The sequence below is a fragment of the Leptidea sinapis genome, chromosome 29, assembly GCF_905404315.1.
Source record: "Leptidea sinapis chromosome 29, ilLepSina1.1, whole genome shotgun sequence".
Lineage (NCBI taxonomy): Eukaryota > Metazoa > Arthropoda > Insecta > Lepidoptera > Pieridae > Leptidea > Leptidea sinapis.
Window position 1 is genome coordinate 7,893,233 of NC_066293.1, and position 26,570 is coordinate 7,919,802.

Here is a 26,570-nt window from a genome sequence, read left to right on the forward strand (position 1 = left end):
AGACTTGTAGCCAGCCCACTTTATATATTATAAGTAGTTGTTAAAGTATTTGCGAAGGTGTCAAACGCTTGTGTAAATACGAGCGTGATTGAAGACTGACTTAATTTAGTTTTTGTTGTGTTGTGAAAATGGAGTTTAAATTATTATTTTTTGTTTCTGTGATTGCTGCTGTGTCGGCGCAAAGTACATGTAAGTTATATAATCAAATTATTATAGCATTATCTGTTTATATCCAGCTTAAGATTCCATAGAAATAAAAATAGTTGTATGGAAATGGGAAACCTACTAAATTTTTTACATTTTTTATCATTGTCTATATTTTAAGACAAACCCTTTTGGATGGATTATGAAGACACCTCAAAGTTTAATGCTTATCCACTTAATCCACTTATTACATTAGATTTGAGTAAATAAAATTCAAAAAGTAACTGCAATAAAATGATAACAAGATTTCTTATCTTAAAGTCACCTATTGAAGTAGAATGATAAATCGATATCGGACCAGCCCAATCCATGTCGACCAACATTAGTAGACACTTTAAAAATTACTTCAAATACAGAGAAGACGTGGGATGGGGATCTAAGGCAAATACTAAATATACAGCATAGTCATTATGATATCTTATTTATGTCACTATAATTTGGTATTTAGTATTAGGGAGATGAATATATTACATCTTTATAAATAAATTATTTTAGTAGAATATTATCACAATTAACATAAATTTTAATTTTTTTTGTTTCTTATTTCTTTAGTTCCACGAACGCTAAACAGTATAGTTCATAATTGTATATTATTACAATTGTTTATTTGAAATGTAATTCTAAAGAATTATTCTATGACTATTGCTAACTTAGCCTAGAAGTTTCTTGGGACATTTCTCTGAAAGGGGTTACAAACACATTTATTCGTATGACAACGAATGCACTGCAAGCCGCTTATGGCTAAAAAGTGGCCACGCCCAAAGATTGGCATACACCCGCAAAATAATATACCTGTAACGGTTATTTATTTTAAGCCTGTACATTCACCATACAAATAATGCAAAAAACTTTATGGATACCTAAGAGGAAAGAAGAATAAGGAAGCATAAACATATCTATGAAAAATTGTGTAATCTAAGTTTGAATGAATTCTTTATGTTTAAAGAAAACAGTTAATACGTTACAATTAAGTACAGATTAAATCTTTTTACTCAATTACTTCAGAACACTTTATGATTTCAAATATAAAGTGTTTTATTTGCTTTTATTTCAGTTTGTCGATTTTCCGTTACTATATATGGCATTCGATACAAATCCTCGTGACTTGATAAGAATACTTTAATATTATCAGTCTATTACTATCTAACCATTTAAAGGACTGCATTGGCTACCGATTACAGCAAGCGCCTTTTGTGCCGTTTGTTGTCGAGACACTTGGCCCGTGAGACCCAGAGTCATGTAGAAAGTACCTACTATATAAATATCTGGCGGTGTGCTGTCAAAACTTGAATCGCTCATTTTTTGTAAACAAAACAGTAAAAATATCGAAGAAACAAAAAGAAATGAGTGTTGTTTCTGAAATTCGGTACAACATTACAACACTCGTTTGGATGATGTAATGGTTATAAGGACATTGGGTGTTTTAATGTTGGCAATAAGCTAACTGTTTCAGAATCATTAATAGAGGACTTAAAGCATGGGTGTAGATAAATAATGTTATAAGATTTGTGTTGTTTGAATAAATTATTACCTATATAAAGGATTATAAACTTAAATTGATTTGTAACTAAAAATATTTAATCTTTAAACACTAACCTAATCTTTAGCAAGTTTGTAAGATTCTATTTCATTAATACAAATGAACAAGACTGTAAAAATGTTATCTTTTCTATCGCTTTGTGATTTTTTTACAAACACGCTGATCTATCATACATTTTACTATGTCTTTTTATAAAAATATCTATAAGTTGTGATAAATATTCACACTGCCGCTCCCTTACCCAGAAATCATATAATCAATGCGTCATTCGCTATCAATATTGATAATGTTGTTGGAATACTTACAGTACGTCTATTATAAGTCCGTGAGTTAAAAACATAGCATGGTTATAGTACATAGAGAACACACCCTACTATTTTTTCGGTATGTTTCACAGACCTGTATAAATACCGCTGTTCCATATTATGTTTGACAGCAATTTTTTTGTGCCTATTTGAAGCGCCACTCGCGAGCGTCCAGAGAACTAATTTTGACGTATAAATATAATAGAAATGACTGCGAAGGAACGTACAATACTGCAAAGTATTTTTAAATTTTGAATTAATTTCGTTCGCTTTCCGTTTTATTTATACTTCAAAAAATAAAGGTTCAAGATGTGATCCCTGAGGAACTCCAGTGGTAACTTTTATTGTCTCCGATTTCAAACCTTGGTTGAAACTAGTTGACTAGATATGTAGAGATAAACCTAAGCAAATTGCCATGAACTCCGAGGTATTCTAAGCTTCAGTAACAATAATTCATGGACAAACTGTCGAAGGCCTTAGAAAAATCCTATGGAAAAAAATGTATATGGAGTCAACTTGTCCTCCATATGAAATAAGAAACGTAACAATATTTACTACTCAAATACAATATAAAATTGAAAAAATAATGAGTAAAGTGATGCCTAGGAATGTTGTTGTTTCTAGTACATCAGGCGTATTATTATTATAGGTGTTAGTTGGTTCTTTATATTTGCAAGTGTAAACCAAATAAATTTTGTTTTCCCTTTGTGAATATTTTAATCTAAATTTTTATATAAGAAGAGGCAAACGCACAAGAGACTAACACGACAAGAAGTGGTAAGGCATAATGGCGAATATCAAACAGGCACAAAAGCACTTTGCCAGCCGCTAGTCCAGGGGTTTAAAGTACCTATAGTTCAGTGGTGTGTTCACATCTGTCACAGTACTTATTCAGATCAAAAAATGTCGGAGTTATAGAGTTGATACAATTTATCTTTTCTATTTTGACGAGGCCTAAAAATTGTATTTATGGAGGGTAGAGGCAAGGAGAATCATCTGTGTATATGAAAAAGTGTCTGTCAAAATGCATTAAATTAAGATGGCACCACAGTAGCGTAGAGGTAATTCTTAAAAGAAGTGCCAAATTTAAATTAATACTAATCACACTTATTGAAATTTTCACTATTTACCTACTTTAGCGACAATAATATATATCTCGGTATACTTCAATTCGTTTACAATTACTTACTTAATTATTAATTCACCGTACTTCATACCATACCCTTTGCCTACACCAGCGACATTGTGGAAGATTTTTGAACTGTTATTTACTACATAAGGTGGACACTTTTTCAAGTTTTCTCCCTTAAAAGATTATAGTCCTTGCCTCCACCCTCCATAATTATTGTATTTTGTTAATTTCACCTCCGGACATTACGGCAAAATGCGAAATTCAAACTCGCATACGAACTTAATTGAACTTTTAGTTCCCTCTTTAGGCTTTATAAAGCCAATTTATATTTTGCAATATGAGTGATAATTCTGATGTATGACATATCCAATTAAATAATATTCCACCCGCATCATGTTGACTTCTGGCATACTATAACCGCGGGTTTTGCGAGAAACTTCTGCCTCGCACAGATACTTTGTGGAAACAATTACCGAATGCAGTTTTCCTGAACCGATACGAGGTCCGTAAGACCTTCAAGATAAGAGCGTACTCGCATCTCTTGACCTCTGGCGGATGGGCGGTTGTCTCTTCACTTCATCACGTGAGCTTGCACATGTTATTCAAGAATAAATATTAATTTATTTCCCTTGCAGATAAAGTATGTTTCCTGACATCGAATCAAGCAGCCTGCCAGAGTTTGGACAGAGGCGACAGCCAAGTTATATGCGAATTGGTGGAATCCAGGTGAGTCCAATTCACACAAATCTATAAATATATTTATTAAAAGAAAGAGAGGGTTATCACTTTAAAAACATAACAAATTGTGTAGATTTACAAGAGCGACATCTCAAGTCGATTTCCTAATATGCAAATATTGGGGTTGAGCAGGTTATCAACTGTAAAGTTGATTCCTGTAGATGAAGCCACAACCTGAGAGTTGAACAAAGCATACAAGATTTTGTAACGATGCGTCACTCGAACGGTTATCTCAGTTGGTTAGAGCACCGGCACGGAACGCCGCAGGTCGTGGGTTCGAGTCCCATTCCCCATTCTATTTGAGTATTAGAAACATTATAAGTGCTATGTGTCTAAGACCAAGGTTTTCAATCAGTGTAAATGATGACGGTACGCACACGTGGTCGCTTACTATGGGCCTGATGCGAAAGCTCATGGTGGCTCAGAGGACAATGGAGAGGGCCATGCTCGGAATCTAAAATGAAGAGAACCAAAGTCACTGACTAAGCGCAAATGATTGCGAACCGAAAGTGGCAGTAGGCAGGGCACATAGTTTTTTTTTTTCTATATGAGAGGGGGCAAACGGGCAAGAGGCTCACGGGATGGGGAGAGGTGAGGCAACCGCCCATGGACATCCGCAACAACAGGTGTGTCATGAAATGCGTTGCCGGCCTTTAAGGTGGGAGTATACTTTTTTCTTGAAGGTCCCTGAGTCGTATCTGTTCGGGAAGACCGCTGCCGGTAGTTGATTCCACAAAGTGGCTGTGCGAGGCAAGAAATTTCGAACAAAACGCGCGGTTGTGGAATGCCAGACGTCTACGTGATGCGGATGGTACTTTGCACGTAATGTCCGATGGTGGAATTCGGCCGCTGGAATCAACCCGAACAGCTCCTCTGAGCACTCCCCATGATAAATGCGGTAGAAGATGCAGAGAGAACCCACATCTCTACGCAATGCTAGAGAATCAAGCCGATCGGAGATGACTTGATCGTCGATGATTCGAGCCGCTCTTCGTTGTATGCGGTCAAATGGAAGAAGCTGGTACTGGGGAGCACCCGCCCAGAGGTGAGAACAGTACTCCATGTGAGGCCGAATTTGCGCCTTATAAAGTTGCAGGCGGTGGCTTTTAGTGAAGTACTGTCGCGCCTTACTGAGTACACCAAGCTTTTTAGAGGCCAGTTTGGCCTTCTCTTCCAAGTGACCACGGAACTGAACGTCGCTCGATATATCGACGCCAAGTATGCCAATACAGGCTGTGGTAGTTAGAGGAGTGATCTCGAATCGAGGGGATACGACAAAAGGAGACTTTTTAGTGGTGAACGCACAAACTTGTGTCTTCTTGGGGTTGAATTGGACTAAATTATGTCGGCCCCATTCCGAGACTTTGCAAAGCATAGTCTCGATTTCAGACACAAGTTTGTTCCGGTTCTTGTCGACGCTATCCCGGGACATGTTGGCACGGCCGGTGTAGGAAGCATACCCTGTGCTGTCGTCTGCATAGCAATGAATATTGCTGATTTACAGCATATCATTGATATGCAGAAGAAACAGCGTAGGGGATAGCACGCAGCCTTGCGGGACACCAGCGTTTATGGGTTTTAAGTCGGAGCATGCACCGTTGATAACAACCTTGATGCTCTGATCAGCCAAAAAACTAGTGACCCATTTGCACAGCTTCTCGGGAAGCCCATAGGATGGCAGTTTCGCTATAAGCGCTTTATGCCACACCCGATCGAAGGCCTTCGCTATGTCTATACTCACCGCCTCGACTCAACCGCTTGCGCCCATTTATGGGTGAGGTATGCAAGAAGATCACCAGCTGAGCGACCCTGACGGAAATCATACTGGCAGTCACTGATCAGCTGGTGCTCCTCTAGGTATCCCAAGAGCTGGCGGTTGATGATCGACTCCATTACTTTGGAGAAAATGGAGGTAATGGCAATAGGGCGGTAGTTGGACGGATCTGAGCGTACACCTTTCATAGGGATCGGCTGCACTAAAGCCGCCTTCCATAATTTCGGGACTGATGAAGTAGGAGAGCCGGAAAAGACGGGTAAGGACCGGCGCCAGTTCCGGAGCACATGTCCGCAGCACTATCGGGGGAATGCCATCGGGGCCGCTCGATTTGTGAATGTCCAAGGTGAGAAGCGCCTTAAGCACGGCACTATGCCGGATTTTTACCTCCGGCATATATGAATCGCACCGCGGAATATGCGGTGGTGGTGCACCTTGGTCATCCAGAGTCAAGTTGGACGCGAAGAGGGAGCCCAGGAGATCAGCTTTCTCTTTCGCGTCATGGGCCAGCGAGTCATCATCCCTGTGCAGTGGCGGAATGGCTGGCTGGCAGAAGTTTCCTTGGACAGCCTTGGCGAGCGACCAGAACGCACGAGTTCCCGAGGGAAGGCGTGCAAGTCTCTCGCCAATTCTGCCAATGTGCTTCGACTTCGCGTCAGCAATAACTCTTTTCAAGGACCTGGAGGCATGATTGAAGTGTTTTTTAAGTTCGCTGGAATTCACATCCTTAGATACCACCGCATTGACCCAAGCCTGATAGTGAAGGTGTATGATCTTGCACATCTGGGATTCGCGTTGGCGCAATAACCAGTTGCGTCAGACCATATGCTAAGGCGAAGTCGTGAACAGATCTCCCTGCATGATCGGTGGTACGTGAGCCTAGCCATTCAGCGTGGTGGGCGTTAAAATCGCCAAGAAACACGATCTCTGCAGTGGGGATCTGCTCCAACACGGAATCTGTAGCCATTTGGATGTATTCGAGGAGCCGGTCAGTCTCTGCGTTACCGCTATGGGACCTATACAGGCATGCGTAGATTCGCGGATGGTCATCGCAGTCTACACGCAGCCAGATGATGGATAGGTCCTGTCCTTCAAGAAAACTCAGGCGTCAAGAACAGACATCCTCCCTGACGTAAACGCACACGCCAGCCCGTGGTATAAAGGAGTGTTCCAAATTATACCCCGGATAGGAAAGGTAAGATGAATCAGCCAGGGAGGATATCTGTGTCTCGGTTAAAAAGAGCAGGGCCGGCTTCGCCGTCTCCAGGTGAAAGTGGACGGCATTTAAATTTGATCGAAGCCCCCTGATGTTGCAAAAGCCCACAGCGAGTGTGGAGGAGGGTGGTTTGAGCCTCCTGCTCTGCTTGCCCCGAGTCAGCGCAGATTTGCCCCCTCCAGAATACGCGGGGCAGCCTGGGCAACCACTGTTAGGTACAGGCCCTAATTGTGGACGCCCAGGGACGGCTTCTCCAGGGCTGCATAGCCTGGTACCGTCCTGGAGTAGTCTCGTTTTAGTCTGTGCTGCCATTTGTATTTGGGAGGGGTGGTGTAGGCCTCCGGATACCCCACTCACCGGACGAAACACAGCGGCATAGCCGCTATTTCACGCCGGTTTCGAGTGGGGGAGTGGTATTTCTCCGGGCGTGCCAGCCCAATTCGCTTGTGTCCGTGAGGACCCAACATGGCACTTCCACTCCTAACTCGTTCGACGGACAATGGCCAATGGGAGAGTAAAGTTTCTGTGATTATTTTTACTACATTATCTCTTAACATTTCATTAATTATTGTAATTGTATATTGTAGGGTATATTGTATTGTACAGCTTTACGTTGGTCAAATTAAATGTAGCAGTAATAATTGATTGTGTTAGTTTATAACATATATAAAACGAAACTACTGAAATATTTGCAAGTCTGGCAAGACGAAACATGTGCCTAGTCCTAAATTTATAACAACATTACTTGTGAATATTTCTGGCAAATAAAGTACTTTGACTTTTACGTACTGGAAAAAGAATGTGTGTCACCACTACTCGTAGTATAGTCAACAATAAGGAATTTAATTTAATAACCTGCTTTCGAGACTCGAAATGGTCTTACCGAATGCCTACAGGTAAGGTAACAGGTAAAATTCCTAACTCGCTATTATAATGATTATTTTGCCCTGTGCCTTCCCAGGGCATATAAAGAATAGGGAAGTCCCAGGCCTAAGGTGAAAGGTGACTAAAGGCCAGCAGGAGGCTTCTTTACACAGAATGCCACATAGATTATGGGTACCACAACGGCGCCTACTTGTGCGGTGAAGCAGTAATGTGTAAGCATTATTGTGTTTCGATCTGAAGGGCGCCGTAGCTAGTGAAATTACTGGGCAAATGAGACTTAACATCTTATGTCTCAAGGTGACAAGGCAGGGCGTATCGATTACCATCAGCTGAATGTGCTACTGGTCTCGTCCGTTATTGTCATAAAAAATATAATATTTCCTATTGTGTACTTCCAGAATTGACTGCGCTTTGAAGCTAGCGCGAGGTGAGGTTGACTTCGGTACATTCACCGAAGAAGAAATGCTTCTTCTCTCGCAGCAGCAGCCCGAAGCCACTAGAGTAGTAGCTTCCATCAGGGATGTCACAAGAACTGGTAGGATACTCTGATTTCTATTCGATGGGGGTACCCCTAAGGATTCTTGAAAAACCCAAAACTTCTGAGCGGCACTATATGCTCATCCTCATTAGGGTTTCTTCCCTCCAAAGGAAAAAACGTAACCTGTGAAAAAATCTTCTTAGTTGACCGAAAAAAATTAAGAAAAGGGCGTTTATGCCTCAAGAAACGTATACCTACTTCGACACTTTCAAGGGAAACAAAATTGCTAGGGTTCTTCTTTGTTGACCTAGGCTTTAAAAATTTTCAAATAATACCGTCTTATACTACAAGTAAAAAATTACATGTAAAACCACACACTGTAGTTAAATCATAAATAAATTGTACCGAACTCTCGGTGACTGAGTCCGACTCGCATTTATCCTCTTTAATTTCTCTAAATGCTACCGCCAAAACATTATCTTTTTAAATCTGAAATCTGGAGGATACCTAGAGGATTCTTCGCATTCGTAGATATGTCGTCGTACCTAAGTCGCAAAGTGACACAAACCTGCCTAAACTATCGATTCATATCTACGCTCTTGGTATCGTTTTAAAATTCGCACTATTTAAAGTGAAACTTCTTTATCGACGTATGAGAGAAATTTTTTAGAAATGTCGTCACGATTTGGTATAGTAACGTAAAGAATAATAAGTGAGTTTGAAAGTGAAGAAATAAAAAGACTCATTTGCAACCATGTCTATAAATAATAATGAAAAAGCTTTAATTTAACACGTTTTTTTTTTCTTTCTGCCCAATTTCTGCGAAGTTGTAAATATGTAGTAGAAAAATTATATGTCATAAAGAATTTTCACTTTTTACCTGTGTACTCTGGTACACACACATATCTCTTTATTTATGGTTAATTTTCAGAACCGTTCGCGTTTGAAGCAGTAGCAGTAGTACCTTCCAACCACACTGGTGGACTTGAAGGTCTTCGTGGTGGGAGTTACTGCCATCCTGGTCTAGATGAGCCGGATCTACGATGGTCCCCACGAGTTTTGAAAACTTTTGAAAAACTTGTAAGTGTGTTATCAATATTTCCTCAAACAGGATTGATAGATCAAGAATATTAAAGTGAAACTTTTATAACATCGCCACAAATCTTTTCGCCCATCTATCGTGTACCGCATTATTAGGGCTGATGTTGTATAATTAATTTCAACTACTGCTTTCAAGTCAGTGTGGCCGCGTGGTCTAAGGAGCCAGATTTAAGCTCTGTTTCCCAAGCGGGAGAGTAGGTTCAAGCCCCACACCCCTGACCAAGTTTTTTTTTATTATAAACGAGCCTACTCCCATTAATAAGTGATCACTATACGCCACCGCCCATACTCGTTTGCAACATCAGAGGAATCACAGAGGCGTTGCCGGCCGTATACCCATGGCGTACTTATCATCATTCGGTTGCTTTGATTTACGTGGAAGAAAGTACCTAATGAAACATTTCAATTACAAATTCAAATAATTTTATTCAAAATAGGATATGATATCACTTATTGACAATCACAAACTACCCACCCATTCGAAACAGTAAGCCTCAGACCGACCTCCGACCGAGAAGAACGGGCGCAATATAGGTACTAAGAGGGTTTTTTTTTTCATATAAATATGGTCGCGATGTATAAACAGCTATCGTACTATAAAATTTATTACTTAATAGCCTGACGGCGGTCGCTCCATTCCTAATCTGTAGTATCATTAAAAAAGAACCTACATCGCCCCACAAAACTTACTACAACTTATTACTTCACAATTTTATGTTTGTTACCGGTGTCAATATTATGATTATCATTAACAAGAATATATTGAGAGGCGACAGTTAAAATGTTTAATTCTTAAAATTTTGCTCTCAATGATTCCTATTACAGGCTGCTCGTACTGATCGCTGCCCAGACGCTGACACCAACGGCAGAACTGCTGACGAGCTGGAAGTCATGACCCTGAACGACTTCTTCAGCAGCGCCTGCAGACCTGGTCCCTGGAGTTCCAATGCTACAGTTGATCAAAACTTGAGTATGTGTACTTGTATATATGTCGTATGTTGGATATTTACGAATTAAAAAAATTTAACTGGTATGCTATGAATGATGCTGTACTCAAAACCGCGCCTCTCGAGTTCCGTCCGAGCGCTCTTACCACCTGAGTCAACCGTTCCAGTGACGCATCGACTTTAAACATTTCCCAGGACAGCAGAAATCACAAATATTTTGAGCTTAGTCATTAAAGTACAATAAACAACAAGACTCACAATCTCGCTCAAAAATTGTCTAAAGCAAAATTCTGCCTTGGCGTCTATTACACTGAATTTTCGTTCAGAACAGAATTTCGACCGCGCTTTGAATACAGTGCCACGCAATGACGAATTGCGCAGTGAAAAACCAATAACAGCATACCAAAACTTGAAAAGGATTTAGTGTCGTATTTCAGGTAAGTGTCCCTTTAAATAAACAAAATTAAGTAACTAACTTAACGTATTTAATCATGTAGCTAAATAATTACATTCCAATCACTAAAACAAGATAGGTACATCGCCAACGAAATGTGTCGAGAAACTTTGAAAGAAAGAAAGAAAAAACATTAATTTCAACACACACAAATAATAAAATGAAGCAACTTAAAAATATACAAATATAAAAACGTGTGATGTTTCAAAAAGGAGCCACTCAGCATGTGTTTCAACACAAGTGTGTTGCAACGCGGGCGACTCCTCGCCTGAATTAAATATTTACTATACTAACTACACCAGTGGGAGGCCCCTTTGCACAGGATGCGTGAACCTCAAGGGCGACACTTCGCCTGAATTAAAGAGTTAAGCTCGTCTCATGTTTAGAAAAACCTAATAAAAATATTTGTTTTTTTTTTCAGAACGTCAGTTTCCTTCTCTCTGCTCTCTGTGCGGTGGAGAGAATTCTGATTGCTCCCGTTATAACATTGACATGGGAGTGAGTATTTCTGGCGTCAGCAACGACAACAGACACATCCAGGCTCTGGAGTGTCTCCGGCGGGGTAACGGCTCCAGGGTAGCATACGTCGCGTGGCAACATGTTCGAGAGTTCTTTAATGTAAGTATTGTAACGAACAGACACATGACGCTATATTAAGCGATCCTATTCTAGTTATAAAACGAGAATATGATTGAAGCGACCTAATGTCCAATGTATTCCGGTGATCTTGACTTCGGCGTCTTCCGGTACGTGGTAGCCATTCGATGACTTTACTTATCTGTCCGGTCAACTATGTGCCCTGCCCACTGCCACTTCAGTTTCGCAATCATTTGGGCTATATTGTTGACTTTAGTCTCCTCATCTTCTTATGAAGGCAGTGCAATCAATCGTCGTCCAAATCTTTGGGGAGGCCCTTGTCCAGCAGCGGGCGTATTCCGGCTGATGATGAGGATGATGACCTAATGTCATAAAGTTAAATTTCGTATTCTTGTAACACAAACTGAATGTTCATTTCCGATTGTGATGAAATTACGTTCCGATTTAGGGAAATCTTACTTAAAACTTGAAACTTAATAATGCTTACACATCAATGCTTCACGGCAGAGAAAGGCGCCAATGAAAGATTATTTAATATAGATTATATATGCCACTAACATAATTACTATTTACAACTATAATCAATTATGGATATTTATTCAAACAAAACAAATATTATAACTTTATATTTTACAACACTATGATAACATTCAAGTAAAACTATCATTACGTGGAAGCGTACCAAGAATACTGGCAGTATTTCCGCGTTGGATAGCAAGGCTGATCCGTTGATCGAAATCTCTGGAAGCGCTTTGATTGCCCTATTGCCTATTAGCCCTATTGAGGCGAGAGGATAGTACTTTGTACATCCTCAGCGCCTCTGGGCCCCCCGGGCCAAGTGGCCAAATATGCCACGCCACTATAATTGGTACGCTATTATAGATATAACGATAATATTATTTACAAAACAAACTTGAACGTCATAGCTATGAGACATAAAAAAAATCCATTAATTTGTGTTCACTTTTAGAATGTAAAGGCTTGCAATAGGGCGCCGTTGGTGCCTAAGTGTAAGTGCCTAAGTAAACAATTTAATTGAGCTCATAGTTGATAGAAGACTATCAACAGTACAATTGGAAATTGCAACTGTAAGAAATAATTTGTTTTGTTTTTAAAGTGATAACCCTCACTTCTGGGATTAATTACACAAATAAAACTGATAAAATTTCTCCATTATATTGACTCGAACTCACGACCTCTCGCGTTTCGTGCATCCACTTTCCAATTGAGCCAACCGTTCGAGTGACGTATCTTTTATTGAAAATTGTTCAGATTTGCAAGAACGACATCTCAAGTCAAATTCCTAATACGCAAATATTGGGGTTGAGCAGGTTATCAACTGTAAAGTAGATCCTGTAGATGAAGCCACAACCTGAGAGTTGAACAAAGCATACAAGATTTTATAAACGATTCGTCACTCGAATGGTTAGCTCAGTTGGAAAGAGCGCTCGCACGGAACGCGGGTTTGAGTCATGCATCGTTCATAAAATTTTGTTTTCAGTTTTATTTGTGTAGGTAGGAAATATCAGCAGCTTAACTTTTTAGTTGCAAGCGCAATAAAAATTTATAATCTTTATTGCCCTTGCAACTCGTTGTCTTTTAGACTGAGATCTATAAAGAGTACTAAGACTTTGCTGAGATTTTACTTACGTAAAACTTAGCTGAGTGTAAGTTTACCATAATCTTGTATTTCGTTTTTATAGTCAGCTACAATTATTCTGAGCTTAAGCTTAACACAGCCCAGCGAAGCGAAGTTCGCGTTTTATCTCGCTCAACTAAATTTTACATAAGTAAAGTCTGCGCAAAGTCTAAGTAGGCTAAACCTAGTGTGGGGTAAGATAAAGTTAGAAAAAAAACTTCTTGAAAGTTCTGTTTTTTGTATAGATTCGCGCCCCCCAAGATGCGACGTCCTACGCCCTGATGTGTGAGGATGGAACTATTCAGGTTCTGACCAATGAGGTGCTGGCACAGACCACCGCCCCCTGCTCCCTCGTGAAACAACCTTGGAGTGCCATTGTGGCCACACCGTAAGTTGAAATTCTGATTATGTCCAACGTTAAGCCCCGTTTTCACCAATCACACTTCAAACTGAGTCTAATAAAACTGTTTACGTAAACGAGTGCAAATGCTAGTCTAGATCTCGATTAAACACAAAGCTATTTCATCTATACCTTTAGAGCTTGTTGTCGTAAACTGAGTTTACATGTCATAAACAATAGAATGTATCAAATACCTGTCAAAACTGCCATCGATAAGTATGAACAAAATCAAAATTGTTTTATGTCAAACTTTCTATTACAATAACGACAGTGACAGCTTAGAACGCGATCAAACATGTTGAACGTCCCAAATTCGGTGGTCAACATTTAAACGCGTTTAGGTTAAAACTACGTTTAGTTTGTGTTGGTGCAATCCGAATTGAATCTGAAATAGTTATTTATGCAACTGTTGTGTAATAGGGGGTATAAAAACACGAATGTGGCTTTAACACACGAGTCGAAGCCGAGTGTGATAATAGTATCACGTGGCTATTTTAAAACCTAATTATCAACAGTTGCATACAAGACTTTATCTACACCCATAATGTGAATCCTTTAAAGATTCTAAACCACTTAGCTTACTGCTGAAAAAGCCAGTCCTAGTACGTCGTCAAAATCGACGAGCAGCTTTCCAGTTACCCGACCGGAACACGCAAGTTCTGGTCGTTGTCGAAAGCTGCTCTGGGTAACTTCAGCCAGCCGTGCATACCGCCGTTGCACATGGGGAATGACACCCTGGCCCATACGGCAAAAGAGAAAGCCGATCTTTTCGCCTCCAACTCGACTCTTGACGACAACGGAAAAACACCGCCGACCATCCCGCGGTGTCAGAGCTCTATGCCTGAAGTACAGTTCAGACAGAAAACTGTTAGGCGAGCTCTGTTTTCGTTGGACGTCAGGAAGTCGAGCGGGCCGGATGGCATTTCTCCAATCGTGCTTAGAACGTGTGCCCCTGAGTTGACACCGGTGCTAACGCGTTTATTCCGGCACTCTTATTCCAAAGGCGTAGTCCCTGACTCATGGAAGTCAGCCCTTGTCCATTCGATCCAAAAAAAAGGAGACAGTTCGGATCCGGCAAACTACAGGCCTATTGCTATTACCTCCCTGCTCTCCAAAATCATGGAGAGCATAATTAGCCGTCAGCTCTTGGTATACCTAGAGCGTCACCAGTTTATCAACGACCGACAATACGGGTTTCGCCATGGTCGGTCGGCAGGTGATCTTCTGGTATACCTAACACATAGATGGGCTGCGGCTATTGAAAGCAAGGGGGAAGGCCTGGCAGTTAGCCTGGATATAGCGAAGGCCTTTGATCGTGTATGGCACAAGGCGCTCCTCTCAAAACTTCCATCATTTGGGCTTCCCGAGAGCTTGTGCAAGTGGACCTCCAGCTTCTTCACTGGGCGCAGCATACAGGTCGTTGTCGACGGACATTGCTCGAACCCGAAGCCCGTGAATGCTGGAGTGCCCCAAGGCTGTGTGCTATCTCCTACGCTGTTTCTTCTGCATATCAATGATATGTTGGACACCTCCAACATTCATTGCTATGCAGACGACAGCACCGGTGATGCCGTATACACGGGCCATGCAGGTCTCTCTCGGGAAATCGTCGACCAGTGCCGGGAGAAACTTGTGCCTTCTATCGAGTCCTCTCTTGAGAAGGTCGCGGAATGGGGTAAATTGAACCTTGTCCAATTTAACCCCCAGAAGACTCAAGTTTGCGCGTTTACCACTAAAAAAACCCCATTTGTCGTATCACCGCTCTTTGACAACACCTCCCTAAAAGCCTCGCCTAGTATCGGAATACTGGGTCTCGAAATCTCGAGCGATTGCCAATTTCGTGGCCATCTGGAGGGCAAAGCCAAATTGGCTTCAAAGAAACTGGGCGTCATTAATAGAGCACGGCAATACTTCAAGCCGGCCCACATTCTAGCGCTGTACAAAGCGCAGGTCCGGCCACACATGGAGTATTGCTGTCATCTCTGGTCTGGCGCACCCCAGTATCAGCTCGATCCATTTGACCGCGTGCAACGCAGAGCAGCTCGAATTGTCGCGGACCCAGTGCTCTGTAAATGGCTGAATAACTTGGCGTTGCGTAGAGACGTCGCTTCATTGAGTGTCTTCTACCGCATTTATCACGGGGAGTGTTCCGAAGAGCTGTTTAACCTGATTCCTGCCGCCGAATTCCACCTTCGCACGACACGCCACAAGTTAGGATATCATCCCCACCATCTGGATGTGTGGCGGTCCTCCACAGTGCGGTTTACAAGGAGCTTTCTTCCACGTAATACAAAGCTGTGGAATGAACTTCCTTGTGCGGTGTTTCCGGGACGATACGACATGGGTACCTTCAAAAAAAGCGCGTACACCTTCCTTAAAGGCCGGCAACGCTCGTGTGTTTCCTCTGGTGTTGCAAGAGATTGTGGGCGGCGGTGATCACTTAACAACAGGTCCTCCTATTCCATAAAAAAAATAGTAACCATTACATCATCCAAACGAGTGTTGTAATGTTGTACCAAATTTCATTACAACACTCGTTTGGATGATGTAATGGTTATCAGGACATTGGGTGTTTTAATGTTGACAATAAGCTAAATCTGAAAAAACTGTCTTAGAATCTTTAATAGAGGATTTAAAGCATGGATGTAGATAAACTTGTTTACAGGTGTAAGCAAGTGTTCAAAGGCTTTTATCCTCATATCATCATTATGTGTCTCATTGTATTTCTTTTTGTGATATATGAGGACATAACATTTGCATTCTGATAGCGGAACGGCAAAAGTGTACTAAAGACAATTTCAGCACACTTTCCTCCTTAGTCGTGTGTCAACTGTCACTGTCACAGAAGTGAATTCTCCAGAAACTGTGATAATCATGCCTAATGTTGACACCAGGAACAAACATAAACTTATTATACCTACTAATCGGCCAAGTCGAGTTAGTAAGTCTTTTGTAGTGCGATGTATAATATGATCCCAGAAAATATTCAAAACGAATGTGTTAAGATATACAAAAGAATTGTTCAAAAACGTTTGTGTGGTAAATTAAATTTCGGTAGCATCTCAATTCGTTCATAATAATCTTATGTTCATAAGCACATTAGCAAAAATAGAGACTATGATAATCACAAGGTTAACATTATAAACAAACGTAAAATTGTAATGTCTACTACACGGCTAAATCGAGTTAGTAACTCTTTTTTGGGACGATGTAATGATATATATGCTTTTACAACTAGAATCCAGAAAATGTACAAAATAAATGTGTAACGAAATTCAAGAGAATTGTTACAAAACGTATGTATAGTAAAGGTTACTATAACATTATGACTTTCTTAAAAGTACTACAGATTGGGAATGGAGCGACCGCCGTCAAGCTATTCACAGATATCGGGCGAGTTGAATGCAGAGTTAAGGAATGCGATAGTGCTGTGATTATAATTTAATTATAATTTTAACCAAAGTTTAAAGTTAACCATTTTACCAACTAATAATTAAATCTCCAATTTTTGTTCTGCCTTTCCTATACAAATGTCTAATACACTTTTCCGCCATTTCTGAAGCATGATGATGAATAAAAACCTTTTTTTTTTTATATAGAGGACCCTCCTCTAGATATAGAAAATCTAATATATAAAATTCTCGTGTCATGGTGTTAAAATTTGAACTCCTTCGGCGGCGGACCGCGGCTTGACCGATTCTCATGAAATTTTGAGTTTGGTAGGTTGATATTGGGTAGGTCTGAGAATCGGACAACATCTATTTTTCATCCCCCTAAATGTTAAGGGTGGTCCACACGATTTTTTTTTAATTTTTTTGACATTTTTTTTAAATTTGTTTGATTATGAGTCAGCATTAAAAAATACATACAACTTCAAATTTTCACCCATCTACGATCAACAGTTACTTTTGTATCGCGATTTTAATATCGGCAATACAACGTTTGCTGGGTCAGCTAGTACTATATAAAATACATGTTTCTATACGCTAATAGTTGTAATGAATGTTTATATTTTTGAACAGATCAAAGGCAGAAGAGCTCCAGTTAAGTCTTCGTACTTGGTGGCCGAACGGCGCTAACCCCGGAGGCAACACATGGCAAGCCGTGCTCTTCCAGAACGCTGCTGGCGGTAGTAACGCTCGGGTCGCCTTTGAGGAGAACATATCCACGCCTCTTGCATATTTGGCCAACAGTACGTATCAAATTTATTCAATCAAGTAAAATATCAATAGTTAAACATTGTACCAGTTGAACAATTTATTGTAACACATATCAGACACGTTAGTCGTTACTAGTTAAGATTATCTGTAGTCGTTACCCTTTGAATATATAAAACCAGTTTGTAAGGATTATTTTATGAAGCCAGCTACGCTCCTGTAATTCCTCTGGTGTTAAACAATGCAAAAAAACCTTGATAATGTTATGCATATACAAACATAAACTTATAATACCTACTACTCGGCTAAGTTGAGTTAGTAAGTCTTTTGTGGGGCGATGTATATGCTTTTACGAGATCCTAGAAAATGTTCAAAACAAATGTGTTTCGAAATTCAAAAGAATTGTTAAAAAACGTTTGTATGGTAAAGGTTACTATAACATAAATGACTTTCTACCGCCGGCCGTCAGGCTATTTAATAACAAATTTTACTGTACGATACGAGGGTAACACTGAAAATGTTTAGAACTGGCCAGTTAGAAACATTGCTAATGAAAACTTTTTTTGAATTTCAATTTTAGAACTCTTTGGTAACCTAATTTAGTATATTGCATTCATTTGTCATTTGTTTTTGTGAATTGGCGTCAAATCTTAAACTCTTGCTACAAGTGAAAATGAACCTAACGCGAGAAAATTTTCGGTCAATGATTTACTATGACTTTCGTTGCGGGCTTACTCAACAACAAAGCTATGATAGGCTGCGATGAGCGTGGACGTAGCAACCTCAATGATGATCCACGTGAGGGACGTCCTTTAACAGCGACTACTGAAGATAACATCATTGCTATGCGACGCATGATAGAGGAAGATAAGAGAGTGACCTATCAGCAGATACGGGCAAGCCTAGGCATTGGTATAAGTCAAGTTCAAAAAATATTACACGAACATTTAGGCGTCAGGAAGTTTTGTACCAGATGGATTCCCCATACTTTAACCGACGACCAGAAACACCTTCGCATGGTTTCGCCAAATTTTAGATATGTTCAACCGCGGTGACTCAAATGCTGTATTTGACATCGTCACAGGTGATGAAAGTTGGATATATTGCTGCGAACAATCAGCTCAGTAGGTGTTTCCTTTCGAGGATCGGCCAACTAAGGTAAAGGAAGGACGAAGTCAAGGAAAAAAGATGATTGCCTCATTCTTTGGTCGGAAAGGTCATTTCGCGACAGTTGTGCTAGAACATGGAAGGACAGTTACTGGTATGTCAATCGCTGTTTGCCTGTTGTCTTGGAAAAAATTCGACAGTAGCGCCCTCGAAGCAGGGTCCTCCTTCACCACGACAATGCTTCAGCGCACTCCACAAAACGGACTGTTGAATATTTGACTATAGCAGGTGTCGAGATAATGAGTCATCCGCCATACAGTCCTGACCTGGCGCCCTGCGACTTTTATCTATTCCCAAGAACTAAAGATAAAATTCGAGGTATTCGCTTTACGAGCCCTGAAGATGCGGTGAAAGCGTACCAAAAAGCCATAGAAGTAGGAATGGGCCCACTGCTTTTCTCAGTGGTTCCATTGAATGCGACGATGTGTAGAGAGGAACGGAGATTACATCGAAAAACAATAAAAGTATTGGCAACTTTCTACATTAAGCCGTTTTTCATTTTCTAATAATTCTCAGTATTACCTAGGTATTACATTACAACCATATTTTATGAAAAAAAAAACTAACCCGCTGAGTTTGATGCGCCGTTTCTTCTCAGATATAAGTACTTTTTCGAATGGGTGGTGAGAGTCTTTGATGTTCAATTAGTGATATCATATACCATTTTGAATTAAAATGTTTGAATTTGAATTAATAATTAGCAAACTGATTTTTAATTTGTTTGGTTTTCAGTACGGAACATAACATCTATCGACGCCGCACCTTCATGTATACCCGCCAGACGTTGGTGCACCATTTCGTCTCAAGAGCATACCAAGTGCACGTGGGTGCGAACGGCTGCGTACTCACTGGGCATCGAACCGGCGATATCTTGCCAGCAACGCAGCAATATCTTCGAGTGTCTGAGGGATATCAGAGACAATAATGCTGACTTCATAGCAGCACCATCTAACTACGGTTATATTGCAAGACAGTAAGCTTCTTAAAAATATTTCATTTGTTTAAGAATTGTTGAATCCTTGACATGGCAATACAAAATGCAATTTCGTTTCATATAGATGAGAGCAATAAGTTATATTGTGAATTTTGAACAATATAACAAAATATAAAAATTAATTAGTTAAGTCACTTGACTCCAACTTAGTAGATGTAACAAAAGTGTTAATATTGCAGATAGCTAAAAAGCATATAAGATTTTTCATTTATTTTACCTATTGTTGTCTTAATATATATAAATTACGTGACACGTTGTTTGTCGCGATGAACTCCTAAACTAATGAACGGATTTAAATGGGGATTACTTCATGGAGTGCAGTTTGGTCCAACTTGAGAGATAGGATAGTTTTTATTTTGATTTGGCACCCATAATTATTTTTATTTCCAATATTTGTTTTGTATGGATATATTTTCTATGAGAGAATTTAGTGACGCACGGTTTGACAGTTCCGCTGTGAAACAATTTCATAATCTTCAAATTAGGATATCAGCCCCATCATCTGGATGTGTGGGGTTCCTCTACATTGCGGCTTTCAAGGAACTTTCTTCCACGTAGGGCAAATCTGTGGAATGAGCTTTCTTGTGCGGTGTTTCCACGACGATACGATATGGGTACCTTCAAAATAAAGGGCTTACTCTTTTTTATAGGGCATCCACGCTTTTGTGATTCCTCTGGAGTTGCAAGAGAATATGAGCGGCGGTGATCACTTAACATCAGGTGACCCGTACGCTCGTGTGTCTTCTCTTCTATAGATAAAAATGGCAGTTGTAGAGACTGCCGATAGAAGTGAAAAATTATAACTTTTACTGTTAAATTTTGTAATTTCATAATGTTTAAAAACAATTAAATTATTAAATTCAATTAATTTTTAAAACTTATTTTCAATAATATATTAAAACACTATTTCAACAATGCACAGTATATACACATTGAACTTTTCACTAAATCCATTCAGTTTCAGTTATAAGACATACACAGCAGTAATGTTGCATAATACGTCAGCTGTATAGCTACAGATAAAAAGGCATAAAAGGCATTTATTTTCTCAAAATTTATTCCTCTAGAATTCTTTTTGATGTCATTTCTAATATACTACATACTACTACCGCTTCGGAAACAAATTGCGCTCTTTTCAATAAAAATATACAATATTGTACAGTCATTTCTATGGCTATTAAATAATCATAATCTAGTAACGGACTGTCCAATCACTTAGATATTCAGCAGTGGAGTAATAGGATTTACGACAGAGCCATTTTTTTTATAAAACATTTAAATTTATTTATAGATAATGCCTGAACAGTGGCTGGGACTTTATTATAAAAGTGTATACATTTACCCTTAAAGCTATTATGTATCTTATGAAGCCTACTAGAATAAGTTACAAGCAATCCCTTATTTCTAGTTTTATAATAATGAAAATCACTATTAAGAGCAAAAAGGTGACGATTTTTATGAACGTATATTAAATTTTCATAAACGTAGTGACAAAGAACAGTCATAATATTTATTTATTTAAATTTTTCTTTGAGAGACTGTCTATAACCAAGCTGATGTAAAGCACGAACAGCTCTCTTTTGCAGTGCAAACACTATATCAATGTCAGCAGCATGACCCCACAGTAAAATACCGTACGTCAATGCTATAAGCATTTCAGTGACGTGAATTCACGAGATTTCACGCATCCAAAAAGTCATGCGCATGTCCGAGACGCGAACCCATAATATTGTCCCCTACCAAAAAGTGCCCAACGTGGCTACAGACGTTTTCACTTCAAAAATGCACAACAGGAGTCAGTGGGAATGTTTTTGTCAGGCACTATAAGCTAACATCAGTGAAGCTGGTCCAAAACTCCGCCCGCAACCCAGCAGCTTTCTCCCGAGTGGCCGCTGTGCTGAAGACCAGTACAGCTGCTAGCGAAATCACCAGGTTCGAGAACCTTCGCGGCAAGAAGGCTTGCTTCCCAGAATTCAGTGGTATTGGTAAGTGTATCTTCAGGAACAAACATAAAATTGGTATGCCTACTACTCGGTTAAGTCTGTTGAGTGTAAAATGCTTTTACAACAAGATCCCATAATATATCCGAAACAATTGTTTTGCGAAATTTAAAAGAAACGGAAGTTACCATAACATAAATGACTTTCTTAATGATACCGCAGATTGAGAATGGAGCGACCGCCCTCGGGCTAATTTAATTAACCTTAATTCGATCTCCGCACTCCTAGATTTTTTGAAAGTATATTCATAATGATACTTTCTCCTCACAATTTTTCCAAACTCATCTATGACTCAAAATTGATTCTTAATATCTCCTTACTAATGGCAATTTCTCGATACAAACGGTCTTGACTCTTTTCTTCGTGGTTTTGCAAACCTAGATCAACATTATTTTCAAATAAGATCATTGTAATCATTATCTGTGTTTATTTATTTTGCGGTTGTTTCTGTAAGTGCAAGAGTACTTCAAAAAGTGCTTAAAACTGCTTAATCATATGGCCACAAACCGAAGCCTTGTACACAAATCTGACAAGTGTAAAATCCAACGAAAAATATTTCTTTCCCATTAAGTTTTTGTCGTTACAAATATATTCTAACTGGGCCTTAACAGGATAAGAACAGGAAACTTTAGTGTGGTCCAAATGAAAAACGAAAAATATGCAGATTATGCCTGGAGTCCGATGAAACGCCTATTCATTTCTGTGATTACGGCCCACAAGTGTATAAGCGTAACACCGTCCTTGGTGACTACACCCTGCTCCCATTTGATGTTTGTAACACTCGCGTTAACAAAATACTGATGCGGAAGGGCTTGTAGACCAGGTATAGGTATGAGTGGCTAGCACAATAATTCAATTCTGGACTTAGTAGTTTTAGGAATAATGAGAACTAGATAAATAGCCACCCTCTCCAATTAAATAAATAAATAAATGCATATACGGAGTCAATCTATTTTGATTGTATGCCTGTAAAAATGATGTAAAATTTTCAGCATACGTGGCGTTTGTAAGTGCTGCACATGAACGGGATGTTATCAGCTCTACGGAGTGTGACTATATGAAGTCTGTCGGGGAGTTCTTCGATGGAGCCTGCGCCCCAGGGGCAGTTGATGCCTCCCACGCCTTGTCTGAATCTGTGAGTAACTTTCAGAACCTGGTATTATTAAACAGACGTAAGGCGTTCCTCTACAGTGCGGTTTTCAAGGTACTTTTTTCCACATACGACCAAGCTGTGGAATGAGCTTCATTGTGCAGTATTTGAAGGACGATACAACATGGGTACCTTCAAAAAAAGCACATACACCTTCCCTAAAGGCCGGCAATGCTCCGGTGATTCCTCAGGTGTTGCAAGAGAATGTAGACGGCGATGATCACCTAACATAAGGTGACCCGCACGCTCGTTAGTCCTCATTTTCCATAAAAAAAATAAGTAAAATGCACCGTCAACACAACCCTAGCACCCTCTAGAAGTGTCGCGGTGATCTGGCGCGTAACGGGTTCTGATTGGACGGCAGCAGCCCCCTTTATATCATAACCAATCATATATCATTCCAAATGGACATTCAACGGGAAAAGCTAAGCTTAAATGTAGCTATTTTCAGATTCAAATTATTTTCAGTTAAAGATTTTTATGGTAAGACGCTGGGCTATACGGCTTCCTGGTGTTAGGTAAGTGATAATCATAGAAAATTTAAAATACGACATTAGAAATGTTTTTTTTTATAAAAATAAGGGACGTTCAGCTGATGGCAATTGTTACCCCCTGCCCATTTCAATGCAGTGCCGCTCAGGGTTCAATGAAAAACCCAAAAATTCTGAGCGGAACAACAACTGCGCTCGTCACCTTGTGAGACAATATGTTTAGTTTTTTGCCCAGTAATTTCACTAGCTACGGCGCCCTTCGAAACAGAGTAATGCTTACAAATTACTGCTTCACGGCAGAAACAGGCAATGTTGTGGGACCCATCTTCTAGCCGGCCTCCGGAGCAAAGGAGTCTCCCACTGGTTAGTGATAATTTCTTGCGGGATCACCTGTCACCTACATCATTAGCAGTCCCTTCGGCAAATCATAATCGTTCATTCTATGAGACCTGTTATTTATTTCCCCCATCCAGAAAGTCTTCCTCCTTTGAACTTACTAGTTTTACTCATGTAACAAAATTATTGTATTTCTAATCAAAATTTTATTTTCAGAGCTTCAATGCATCGGTATTGTGCTCACACTGTCAGCCATCTTCGATCATTATGGGCAACTATTCACAAAACGGTAAACAATTTAAATTACAAAAAACCTTAGGCTTATCTTAGTTATAGTATTACGTTTGAACAATTTAAAAAACCAGATTGGGCATCCCGAATTGTTAAAATTGTTTCAATCAAAGAGTAGGGATGGATGGGAAACAATAAAAGTACCAAAATATTTTGATCCAAATGACTTCTAGATAGTTAATTCTGCTAAGACTTCTCTTTAACCAATCCGACACGTGTTTCGACAACTATACGAGGCAGTAGATGTTGACTCGCAGAATTGAGACTAGTAGAGAGGAGTCCATTGCAGAACTAATTAAGCGGTATTAACACTCAAGAAGTCCCATAACATTTGGATAAAAAAATCTACAATACATTTAGGTGTGGTTGAAACTTGATCAGTAAATCTTGCTTTTTCTGAATCTTAATAATAATTTGTAATTAATATTATTTATAAAAACAGAAGAACCTTATTGAGTATTCTATTCGGTTTAGATTTCACCTGTGCATACGACTACAGTAACTTGTACTACGGAAACAATGGAACCGCTGCCTGCCTAGCCAACCCCAACATGGATGTGGCCTTTGTGGAATTGCAAAACTTTTCCAGTAAGTTGCGTAAATCATTATTAATAATATTGCTTTCCATTTAAAATTGTATTGGGACACCTCAAGGTTTTGTTTTGGGTTCTATATTATTTATTATGCACATTGTCGTTATGAATTATTAAGTTTTTATTTGTTTGTGTGATTGTTTGTTTAATTAATGCTTTGAAGTTGGTTAGTAAAAGTAACACAAAGTTTACTATACATCAAATTAATAATAGTGTTGAACTTAATAAAAAAATTAACTCAGATCAAATTAAAATCCTATTCACATTCACATAGCTATCATAGATAACATAGCTTACCAAGTAAGAAAAAGTAGAAATTAAATTTTATTCGAAAAAGATTGAGGTTGACATTGTTGATAACCTCTATTTTGAGCAATGCACACACACTAACATCAAGTGACATACAAATCGTGAATATAAGACGCAGATTGTCACGCACACTAAAGTAATTAACCTGGCCTGTTTTCATCGATTGTCTAGCAGCAAGAGGCTCTATCTAGACGTATAAATTATATTATATATATGTCGGAGAATAAGAATATAAAACTAAATGGCCTGTATGATTATATTCTAATCTGTGTATTGGGCTGAACTGATGGCGAACGTCATCTTTCAAAGTGTGTTTGAAGTTGTCACTGTGTACGACACTGTCGGTGACGTGATTGAAGTTAGTATTGTCCATCAGTAGAGCGCTCATTGAGAAGTGGCATTCGTCTTCAAGCTAGCGCCCGCACCGGTTGTGCGCACTGATCGACTTAAAACAACATGGAGGATACCGACACCGTGACGCCCGATTTTAAATCCAAATAAATCTCCGAGATATATATATATATAAGTAATTGTATAAGTTTTAATAAAATGTCTAATTAAATATCTAAGAACTTTGATTAGATTTTTAGACCACTCGATGCAAGTTCTGTCTCAACCATAAAATTAATACCCTAAGGGCATTTTCTTAGCGCTTTGACTTCAAAGATAAATATGTCTTATCTGTTTACAGCGCACTTGAGGGCAGCGGGTCTGAATGACTCTACGGATGTAAGAATCCTCTGCAGGAACAATACTCTGGCTGCCTACACCGGTTTGGATGTAGACCACGCCTGCTTGCTAGCTTACGTTGTTGATTCCGAAGTGCTGGCCAGAAGGTAAAGTACCTCGTCAACTGAAAACATCTTTAACACCGTTGTCCACCACCACCACTGCACCATTACTGCTTCACGGCAGAAATAGGTGCCGTTGTTGTACCCATAATCTAGCCGGCATCCGGTGCGAAGGAGCCTACTACTGGTAGATGACCCAATCCCATAGTAACTGTAAATCTAATGGATTCTGTTTCAAAATCTAATATTGTATTAAATTGTTCCAGAGATGACCCTCTTCTAAACAGCCTCAATGTTCTCCTCGACGCATTGGATGAGCATTTCGGCTACAACGCTGCCATTTCTGCCCAACTCGTAAACCTGGAGATCTACTCACCCTTCGACAGTGTTAACGACCTGCTCTTCAAAGATACAGTGGTCGGCCTGGCTGAACCCTCTAGCGACTCCCCTAGCGCGCCAGCTAACAATTACAACAACCTGTTCAGACATCTGGACTCTTGCACTTCGTCAGCTTCTAGAACCTTCTTTTCCTTTGTCACGTTCGCCGTAATGGCGGTTATTACGCGTTTCGTAGTTTACTAGTGTAGTTTTTTGTATTAACATAATTTTATATTGAAATGTGTTTAATAAATATGATAATAAGCGAGAGTTTTATTTTTAAACTAGCTGTGGAAATTAGGAGGCGTTTAATGCTTATTTTTAATATAACCCATACAAAAAAAAATGTTTTTTTCTCCGTGCACCAAATTTGATCCGATACAGCTCCAACTTACGCTGAACGCATTCGTGGAAGTTTCATGAAAGTCTGTTCAGAACTTCCAGAGATTAACGTGTACAAAAAAACGGACAGACATTTGTTACGCCAAAGAAGTAGAACTTCT

General features: G+C 39.6%; 1 protein-coding gene across 1 annotated transcript; it reads left to right on the forward strand.

The window, feature by feature from the left end:
- On the forward strand, positions 1-26,331 carry LOC126973381 (transferrin-like). The gene is made up of 15 exons (XM_050820626.1): positions 1-189; positions 3,817-3,907; positions 8,193-8,329; positions 9,204-9,352; positions 10,199-10,343; positions 11,196-11,392; positions 13,256-13,398; positions 17,433-17,602; positions 19,467-19,707; positions 21,547-21,713; positions 22,721-22,863; positions 23,922-23,994; positions 24,471-24,584; positions 25,590-25,734; positions 25,956-26,331. The coding sequence occupies exons 1-15, from the start codon at positions 129-131 to the stop codon at positions 26,269-26,271; spliced, it is 2,292 nt and encodes a 763-aa protein (XP_050676583.1). The 5' UTR covers positions 1-128; the 3' UTR covers positions 26,272-26,331.
- Positions 26,332-26,570: the final 239 nt, after the last annotated feature.

Coding starts and splice junctions, on each gene's coding strand:
- LOC126973381 (XM_050820626.1), top strand. CDS start 129: ATGGAGTTTAAATTATTATTTTTTGTTTCTGTGATTGCTGCTGTGTCG. Junction 10,344..11,195: donor TACAGTTGATCAAAACTTGA/GTATGTGTACTT, acceptor TTTTTTTTTCAG/AACGTCAGTTTCCTTCTCTC. Junction 23,995..24,470: donor GGGCAACTATTCACAAAACG/GTAAACAATTTA, acceptor TATTCGGTTTAG/ATTTCACCTGTGCATACGAC.